At 40.9% G+C, this 9831-nt stretch overlaps 1 protein-coding gene across 1 annotated transcript; it reads right to left on the bottom strand.

Annotated features, from left to right (window-relative positions):
* Window positions 1-7669: 7669 nt before the first annotated feature.
* LOC116646298 (olfactory receptor 51Q1-like) lies at window positions 7670-8329 on the bottom strand. Its single transcript, XM_032426893.1, has one exon. It carries the CDS (start codon window positions 8327-8329, stop codon window positions 7670-7672), a length of 660 nt encoding a protein of 219 aa, XP_032282784.1.
* Window positions 8330-9831: the final 1502 nt, after the last annotated feature.

Genomic DNA, 9831 nt, shown 5'->3' with positions numbered 1-9831 from the left:
TATAGATTTTGAATACTAGCCCTTTATCTGATATGTCATTTGCAAATATCTTCTCCCATTCTGTTGGTTGTCTTTTGGTTTTGTTGACTTTTTCTTTTGCTGTGCAAAAGCTTCTTATCTTGATGAAGTCCAAATAGTTCATTTTTGCCCTTGCTTCCCTTGCCTTTGGTGATGTTTCTAGGAAGAAGTTGCTGTGGCTGAGGTCGAAGAGGTTGCTGCCTGTGTTCTCCTTTAGGATTTTGATGGACTCCTGTCTCACATTGAGGTCTTTCAACCATTTGGAGTATATTGTAATGGTCCAGTTTCATTCTTCTGCATGTGGCTGTCCAATTTTCCCAACACCATTTGTTGAAGAGACTGTCTTTTTTCCATTGGACATTCTTTCCTGCTTTGTCAAAGATTAGTTGACCATATAGTTGAGGGTCCATTTCTGGGCTCTCTATTCTGTTCCATTCATCTATGTGTCCGTTTTTGTGCCAATACCATACTGTCTTGATGATTACAGCTTTGTAATAGAGCTTGAAGTCCAGAATTGTGATGCCACCAGTTTTGCTTTTCTTTTTCAACATTCCTCTTGCTATTCGGGATCTTTTCTGGTTCCATACAAATTTTAGGATTATTTGTTCCATTTCTTTGAAAAAAGTGGATGGTATTTTGATAGGGATTTCATTAAATGTGTAGATTGCTCTAGGTAGCATTGACATCTTCACAATATTTGTTCTTCCAATCCATGAGCATGGAACGTTTTTCCATTTCTTTGTGTCTTCCTCAATTTCTTTCATGAGTATTTTATAGTTTTCTGAGTACAGATTCTTTGACTCTTTTGTTCGATTTATTCCTAGGTATCTTATGGTTTTGGGTACAATTGTAAATGGGATCGACTCCTTCATTTCTCTTTCTTCTGTCTTGTTGTTGGTGTATAGGAATGCCACTGACTTCTGTGCATTGATTTTATATCCTGCCACTTTACTGAATTCCTGTATGAGTTCTAGCAGTTTGGGGGTGGAGTCTTTTGGGTTTTCCATATCATCTGCAAAGAGTGAGAGTTTGACTTCTTCTTCGCCAATTTGGATGCCTTTTATTTCTTTTTGTTATCTGATTCTGTGGCTAAGATTTCTAGTACTATGTTGAATAGCAGTGGTGATAGTGGACATCCCTGCCGCATTCCTGACCTTAGGGGGAAAGCTCTCAGTTTTTCCCCATTGAGGATGATATTCACTGTGGGTTTTTCATAGATGGCTTTTATGATATTGAGGTATGTACCCACTATCCCTATACTCTGAAGAGTTTTGATCAAGAAAGGATGCTGTAATTTGTCAACTGTTTTTTCTGCATCTATTGAGAGGACCATATGGTTCTTATTCTTTCTCTTATTAATGTATTGTATCACATTGATTGATTTGCGGATGTTGAACCAACCTTGCAGCCCAGGGATAAATCCCACTTGGTCATGGTGAATAATCCTTTTAATGTTCTGTTGGATCCTATTGGCTAGTATTTTGGTGAGAATTTTTGCATCCATGTTCATCAAGGATATTGGTCTGTAATTCTCCTTTTTGATGGGGTCTTTGTCTGGTTTTGGGATCAAGGTAATGGTGGCCTCATAAAATGAGTTTGGAAGTTTTCATTCTATTTCTATTTTTTGGAACAGTTTCAGATGAATAGGTATTAATTCTTCTTGAAATGTTTGGTAGAATTCCCCTGGGAAGCCATTTGGCCCTGGGCTCTTGTTTGTTGGGAGATTTTTGATGACTGCTTCAATTTCCTTAGTGGTTATAGGTTTGTTCAGGTTTTCTATTTCTTCCTAGTTCAGTTTTGGTAGTTGATACATCTCTAGGAATGCATCCATTTCTTCCAGATTATCTAATTTGCTGGCATAGAGTTGCTCATAATATGTTCTTATAATTGTATTTCTTTGGTGTTGGTTGTGATCTCTCCTCTTTCATTCATGATTTTATTTATTTGGGTCATTTCTCTTTTCTTTTTGATAAGTCTGGCCAGGGGATTATCAATCATTGATCTGTTCTACTATTCTTTTGGTTTCTATTTCATTGATTTCTGCTCTGATCTTTATTATTTCTCTTCTCCTGCTGGGTTTAGGCTTTATTTGCTGTTCTTTCTCCAGTTCCTTTAGGTATAGGGTTAGGTTGTGTATTTGAGACCTTTCTTGTTTCTTGAGAAAGTCTTGTATTGCTATATACTTTCCTCTTAGGACTGTCTTTGCTGCATCCCAAAGATTTTGAACAGTTGTGTTATTTTCATTTGTTTCCATAAACTTTTTAAATTCTTCTTTAACTTCCCGGTTGGCCCATTCATTCTTTAGTAGGATGCTTTTTAGCCTCCATGTATTTGAGTTCTTTCCGACTTTCCTCTTGTGATTGAGTTCTAGTTTCAAAGCACTGTGGTCTGAAAATAGGCAGGGAATGATCCCAATCTTTTGGTACCGGGTGAGACCTGATTTGTGACCTAGGATATGATCTATTCTGGAGAATGTTCCATGGGCACTAGAGAAGAATGTGTATTCTGTTGCTTTGGGATGGAATGTTCTGATTATATCTGTGAAGTCCATTTGGTCCAGTGTATCATTTAAAGTCTTTATTTCCTTGTTGATCTTTTGCTTAGATGATCTGTCCATTTCAGTGAGGGGGGTGTTAAAGTCCCCCACTATTATTGTATTGTTGTCAATGTGTTTTTTTGCTTTTGTTATTAATTGCCTTATATAATTGGCTGCTCCCCTGTTAGGGGCATAGATATTTACAATTGTTAGATCTTCTTGGTGGATAGACACTTTAAGTATGATATAAGGTCCTTCCTCATCTCTTATTATAGTCTTTGGTTTAAAATCTAATTTGTCTGATATAAGGATTGCCACCCCAGCTTTCTTTAGGTGTCCATTAGCATGATAAGTGGTTTTCCACCCCCTCACTTTCAATCTGGGGGTGTCTTTGGGGCTAAAATGAGTCTCTTGCAGACAACATATCGATGGGTCTTGTATTTTTATCCAATCTGATACCCTATGTCTTTTGATTGGGGCATTGAGCCCATTTACATTCAGGGCAACTATTGAAAGATACGAATTTAGTGCCATTGTATTGCCTGTAAGGGGACTGTTACTGTATATTGTCTGTGTTCCTTTCTGGTCTATGTTACTTTTAGGCTCTCTCTTTGCTTAGAGGACCCCTTTCAAGATTTCTTGTAGGGCTGGTTTTGTGTTTGCAAATTCCTTTAGTTTTTGTTTGTCCTGGAAGCTTTTTATCTCTCTTTCTATTTTCAATGACAGCCTAGCTGGATATAGTATTTTTGGCTGCATATTTTTCTCATTTAGTGTCTGAATATATCCTACCAGTCCTTTCTGGCCTGCCAGGTCTCTGTGGATAGGTCTGTTGCCAATCTAATGTTTCTACCATTGTAGGTTACAGATCTCTTCTCCTGAGCTGCTTTCAGGATTTTCTCTTTGTCTCTGAGACTCATAAGTTTTACTATTAGATGTCAGGGTGTTGACCTATTTTTATTGATTTTGAGGGGGGTTCTCTGTGCCTCCTGGAGTTTGACGCCTGTTTCCTTCCCCAAATTAGGGAAGTTCTCTGCTATAATTTGCTCCAATATACCTTCTGCCGCCCTCTCTCTTTCTTGTTCTTCAATTATTCTAATATTGTTTCATCTTATGGTATCACTTATCTCTCAAATTCTGCCCTCCTGATCCAGTAGTTGTTTATCTCTCTTTTTCTCAGCTTCATTATTTTCCATCATTTGGTCTTCTATCTCACTGATTCTTTCTTCTGCCTCATTTATCCTAGCAGTTAGAGCCTCCATTTTTTATTGCACCTCATAAATAGCCCTTTTGATTTCAACTTGTTTAGATTTTAGTCCTTTTATTTCTCTAGAAAGGGTTTCTCTAATATCTTCCACGCTTTTTTCAAGCCCAGCTAGTATCTTTAAAATCGTCATTCTGAACTCTAGTCCCGACATCTTACTAATGTCCATATTGATTAGGTCCCTGGCAGTTGGTACTGCCTCTTGTTCTTTTTTTTTGAGGTGATTTTTTCCATCTTGTCATTTAGTCCAGAGGAGAATAGATGAATGAGAGAACAAAATGCTAACAGGATAATAATGACCCCAGAAAAATTTACACGAAACAAATCAGAAGAGACCTGAAACTGGGGGAAAAGAAAGGGAAAGAAAGAAAAAAGAAAAAGAAAACAAAAAGAATATGATCAAATATGATCAGGCTGGTGAATAGATCAGTGCCACACACTAGATTTTGGGTGTATTTTGGTCTGTTAGAAGAAAGTGCCTCCCAAAATTTTAAATAAAGAAAAACTTATATATGTAGAAAAATAAGGGTAAATATGATAAAGGGATGGCATATGACTGTACATATGAAAATTATAAAAGATTTTTTAAAAGGAATTGATAAAATACAAAGTTGGTTGAAAAAAGAAAGAAGAGGATTAAAAAAAAAAAAGGAGAGAATGTGATCATGCAGAAGACTAGAATAAAGCCATACACTAGAGATTTAGGGTATATTTCAGTCTGTTAGAAGAAACTGCATCCCAAAGTTTTAGAGAGGACAACTTATATATAGATACACCAAAAATAAGGTTAACTAATATGAAGGGTTAGAATATGACTCTGAAAATGAAAAATAAAAAAGATTTTTTAAAAAAGGGATTGATAGGGGTGCCTGAGTGGCTCAGTCATTAAGCATCTGCCTTCGGCTCAGGTCATGATCCCAGGATCCTGGGATCAAGCTCTGCATTGGGCTCCCTGCTTGGCGGGAAGCCTGCTTCTTCCTCTCCCACTCCCTCTGCTTGTGTTCCCTCTCTCGCTGTGTCTCTCTCTGTCAAATAAATAAATAAAATCTTAAAAAAAAAAAGGGATTGATAAGGTTTGGTTGAAAAAGGGTAAATGAAAAATTAAAAAAAAAAAGAAAATTAAAAAAATTAACTTTGAAAGACTAAAGAAGCATGGGAAAAAAGCCATGAATTCTGTGTGCTGTATTCCCCTAGCGCTGGAGTTCTGCCGTTCTCATTGATCGGTAAACTTGGTCTTGGGTGGCTGTTCTTGCTGATCTTCTGGGGGAGGGGCCTGTTGCAGTGGTTCTCAAATGTCTTTGCCTGAGGCGGACTTGCCCTGCCCTTGCCGGGGGCTGGGCTGTCATCTGCTCAGGTTTGCTCTGGAGAGCTTTTGTTCCCTGCAAGCTCTCCATACAGCTTTGGAGGACGGGAAAGAAAATGGCGGCCTCCTAATCTCCACCCCGGTGGAGCTGAGAACCTGAGGCCCCACTCATCAGTGAGCCATCTCCCCTGGTCTCCGGCCGCACTCCGTGCTCACCTGGCCTGTGACCAAGCTTTTCTATCTGTGGCACACGACCCCGTGTGGAGTCTCCAAGCCCAGCAGATTCCTGCAGTGTGCTCCCGTGCCGCTCCTCCTGAGGGAGGAAGGGGAGTCTCCCCAGTCTGCTTTTTGGGTCTCTGCTGGAAGAGCTGTGGCCCGACTGTGCCGTGGATCACGATTCATGGCAACCCCAAGCTGAGAGCCCACTCCTTGGCTCCATCTTTGCAGCTGGCTTCCCTGGTCCAATACCTGGGAGCTCTGCTGCACTCAGGCACCCCTGGTCTTTTTGTGATACCGAGGTCCTGAGACCACAATGTCCCAGTGAGGGCTCCACCCCCAGCTTAGCCACTGGAGTGATGTCCCTCAGTGGAGCCAACTTCTAAAAGTTCTGATTTTGTGCTCCACCACTCTATCACTTGCCAGTAGTGGCTGACGGAGGCCCCCTCCCCCGTCACCTGTCTTCCTGAAGATTGCCTCAGATTCACTTCTCTGCATGTCCTACCTTACAAAAAGTGGTCACTTTTCTGTTCAGAGAGTTGCTGCTATTCTTTTCTTCGATCTCCTGTTGAGTTCGTAGGTGTTCAGAATGGTTTGATCACTATCTAGCTGAATTCCTGGGACCAGACAAAATTTAGGTCTCCTACTCCTCTGCCATCTTGCTCCTCCCCCCTATAAAGAGTCTTTTAACCCAGCAAAGGCAGAATATGATAAAGCCAGAAGCAGTGAAAAACATGTCTGACAGAGGATCTAACAGTTATAATCAGGGAAGTCATGAACTCATGTTAACTGATAGATAAAAATAGTATTGGCTAAATAGAATTAGTAGTTTAAAAATTTCATGAGTAAATGAAAGCAAAAAGAAAAAGTTGATGTTCTAAACAAAAGATTCACAGCACACATACTCTCAGTTTCCAAGGAGGAAAAAAACCACTTTATTAATATTATAAATATCTAATGGAAACTGAAAGAGGAAAAGGGAAATCTGAGCATAGATGAGGGCAATAGTAAGCAGTAAAGGAGAATAAGACAGTTACATCAAATGGGGTACTTACAGCATCCAACCTCATTAGCTGGGGAAGCCCCAGGGGTGGAGACAGCCAGGCTGGAGTCCTGATAGAGAGGCCTGGGTGGAACATCCTCCCCTCAGGTGAGACTTCCAGCTGACCATCCCCATAAGGGCCATAATTATAGGGCAGGTGGCAGGGTCTGAAGTTATTTGTTTGCCTACGTGCAGTTTGGAGCAAACTGCATTTCTATGTTATCATGTCTTTATGTGTTCAAGGAGCCCAGGCCATATATGCTTGCTTTATCTTCCAGATTCCATTCTGGGGGGCCAGCCTAACCTGGGGCTGGAGAAGATATAAGGCAAGATTTACAGCTCTTGGTGTCCAGACCAGAAGGACCAATTATGACCTGGAAGCCAGATAATGTCAACTAACCAGGCTCCCAAGGTCACTTATGCAGCAAGAATCTCACAACATTTTTAGCCTGCCTGTGTACATGCAGGTTGGGGGCTCTGTTTTGCAGGACAAATCACAGAAACCTCCATCCATACAATACAGTTGAGAATTACAGCTTTGAGGAACTCAGTATACAAAAATCTCATGTAAATGGAGCAGTTACATGATGGGTAGATGGTTCAGCTTAGTTTAAATTACCAATTCAGGGAGGCTTCTGGGTGGCTCAGTCATTAAGCGTCTGCCTTAGGCTCAGGTCATGATCCCAGGGTTCTGGGATCAAGCCCCGCATCGGGCTCCCTGCTCTGCGGGAAGCCTGCTTCTCCCTCTCCCACTCCCCCTGCTTGTGTTCCCTCTCTCGCTGTATCTCTCTCTCTGTCAAATAAATAAATAAAATCTTTAAATAAATAAATAAATAAATAAATAAATAAATAAATAAATAAATTACCAATTCAGGGAGCACAATAAATGTATTTAATGCCCATTCCTGTTTTATGATTCATACATGACTGGACACCCAAACCATAACTTTCTAAGTTCCCCAATTTTCTTTAAGGAATAGTACCCACAATCCACTTCTCCACACTCTACTGCAATTATCTATGACAAAAGAGGTGAAAAATGCCTCAGTGGGTCTGTTTTGTTTTAACACTGTAGATAATGGGGTTCATCACAGGAGGTGCTAGTAGATAAATATTGGCCAATATGACATGTACAATTGGAGGGGCATGCTTGGCAAAGTGGTGAGTCATGTACAATCCCACCATGGACACATAGAGGACCAAAACAGCCAGAATGTGGGATAGACAGTTATTGAGTGCCCGGAGCCTTTCAACCCAGGAGCTGATTCTCAAGACACTTCTCAGGATGAGTGCTTAGGAAAACACAATGAGCAGGGGGTCCAATGTAATAATGACCAGAGCTAGAACAAATTCATACCAATTATTGACAGTGGTGTCAGCACACACCAGACGAATCATGTCTTGATGGAGGCAGTAGGAGTGGGAGAGATGGTGGGAGCCACAAAAGGGAAGCCTTTTTAGCAGGAACAATGGGGGAAGAACAGCCAGAACACAGCAGCAAATGATGGCTACCCCTATTCTGCTGATTACTTGGTTGGTGAGGATGGAGACATAATGGAGGGGGTGGCAGATGGCCACATAGTGATCAAAGGACATGGCCAACAACACAGAAGACTCCATAAAGGAGAATCCATGGAGGAAGAAGAACTGGGAAAAACAAGCCTCAAAGTTGATCTCTGAGGCACCAAACCAGAGGACCCCCATGACTGTAGGCAAAGTGGTGAGGGTAAGCCCCAGGTCTGTTAGAGCCAACATAGAGAGGAACAAGTACATGGGCTCATGTAGGGAGGGCTCTGTCCTGATGACAGCAAGAATGGTGATATTGCCCATGATGGAGACTGTGTAGAGACAACAGAAGGGGATGGAAATCCAGGTATGGAAAACCTCAAAGCCAAGGATGCCCATGAGGATGAATAAGAAGGGGACTTGAATGGAGTTAGTAACCAAAAACATGACTGGAGGAGGCAGTCTCAAGACCAGAGTTCTTTGCCAAATCTGTGAAAAATGGACAACATAAGGATTTGAGTAAATGTTCTATGACTACTTGAAGTCACTCTGATAGATCTCAAAGAAGACCCGGGGAAAGGGAGCTAGCTGGGAAATGAGTTTTAAAATGTTTTATCACTTTTGCTTGTTTTAGCTACTAGCTTGTCATCTCTTGTCAACTGGTGAGTTGAGAGCATGAAGTTCTCATTAGTTTTAACCCAAAGTCTTCTTTATCTGTGTAGAAAGCAGTTATGCCTTTGCAGCAGGAAGGTGTAGGGGTACTTTATGGCTGTTGGAAAGAAGAGCTGTGGAGAAAAGATTACTGTAGGACATCATTGGATGCCATAAGGTTAGGAGAAAAAGACAAAGCTAAGACCAGTAAATGTACAAAGCAATTCCAATATGCCAATTGACTCTTTTGAGCCAAGCAAACCGTAGAGAAGTAAACTGAGATAAAGGAGTGGGAAAAGATAAAGACTGTCTTCAGAATCTAAGCGCCCTAAGAAGGAACTTTTAGAATCAGATGGGTGCCAGGACCCTGTTGGAAAGGACTGTACATGAGCTAAATGGGTAAAACTGGTGCTCAGATATCTGTCAAAAGAACTCATACTAAAAGACTAACCTAGGGGTGCCTGGGTAGTTCAGTTGGTTAAGCATCCAACTCTTGATTTTGGCTCAGGTCATGATCTCAAGGTCCTGAGATCAAGACCCCATGTTGGGCTCTGTGCTCAGCGGGGAGTCTGCTCTAGATTCTATCTCCCTCTCCCTCTCCTTCTGCCCCTCCCCACCAAAATAAATAAGTAAATCTTTTTACAAAATAAAATAAAAAATAACAAATAAAAAAATAAAAGACTGGCCCAGGAAGCACTTTCTGGGAAAGACTGCAATGATAGGTAGGATCATCTCTGTGGGAACAATTTCATAGGGTTGGATTAAGGAAAAATATCCTCTTGGTGCATAAAGCAATTGGATCCATTGTATCAGCTAGTAGGTTTCTGTAAAACTGTTTAAGCTCATATTGATGAATGTGAACGGGAGCAGAATCTGCCACCCCAAAACACTCCTGTTTGGTTTAACGATTATCTTGAGCTGATTATTTCTAAGAAACAGCAGACATAGAACAATCTCTAAAAGCTGAGTAGACATTACTTTTGGGATCCTTACAGTGACCTGTGAGACATTTACATTTATAAGGGAGACCTAGAAGAGGAGAATGAGGAAATCTTTGGAAACTCTTATCAAAGAAGGCAGAAGACAAAGAAGATGTAAACCTGCATAACAACCATTCCCTTGTTTACTGTGCTTTCCCTGGGAACCTCCCATTAGAAGCCCTCCCTCTTACCCACCCAGCCCTCCAACATCTTCCTTTGTCTTTATCCAAAGAAGGCATTTAAGGTGATAGTTTGGGCCATTTCAAGGATTTACTCACTTTTCCAGGGTAAGTCCCATGTATACAGGAGGTATATACA

Source organism: Phoca vitulina, unplaced genomic scaffold (assembly GCF_004348235.1).
Source record: "Phoca vitulina isolate PV1807 unplaced genomic scaffold, GSC_HSeal_1.0 scaffold36, whole genome shotgun sequence".
NCBI lineage: Eukaryota > Metazoa > Chordata > Mammalia > Carnivora > Phocidae > Phoca > Phoca vitulina.
Note: the sequence above shows the minus strand (reverse complement) of the source record. Positions and strands in the feature narration are given on the sequence as shown.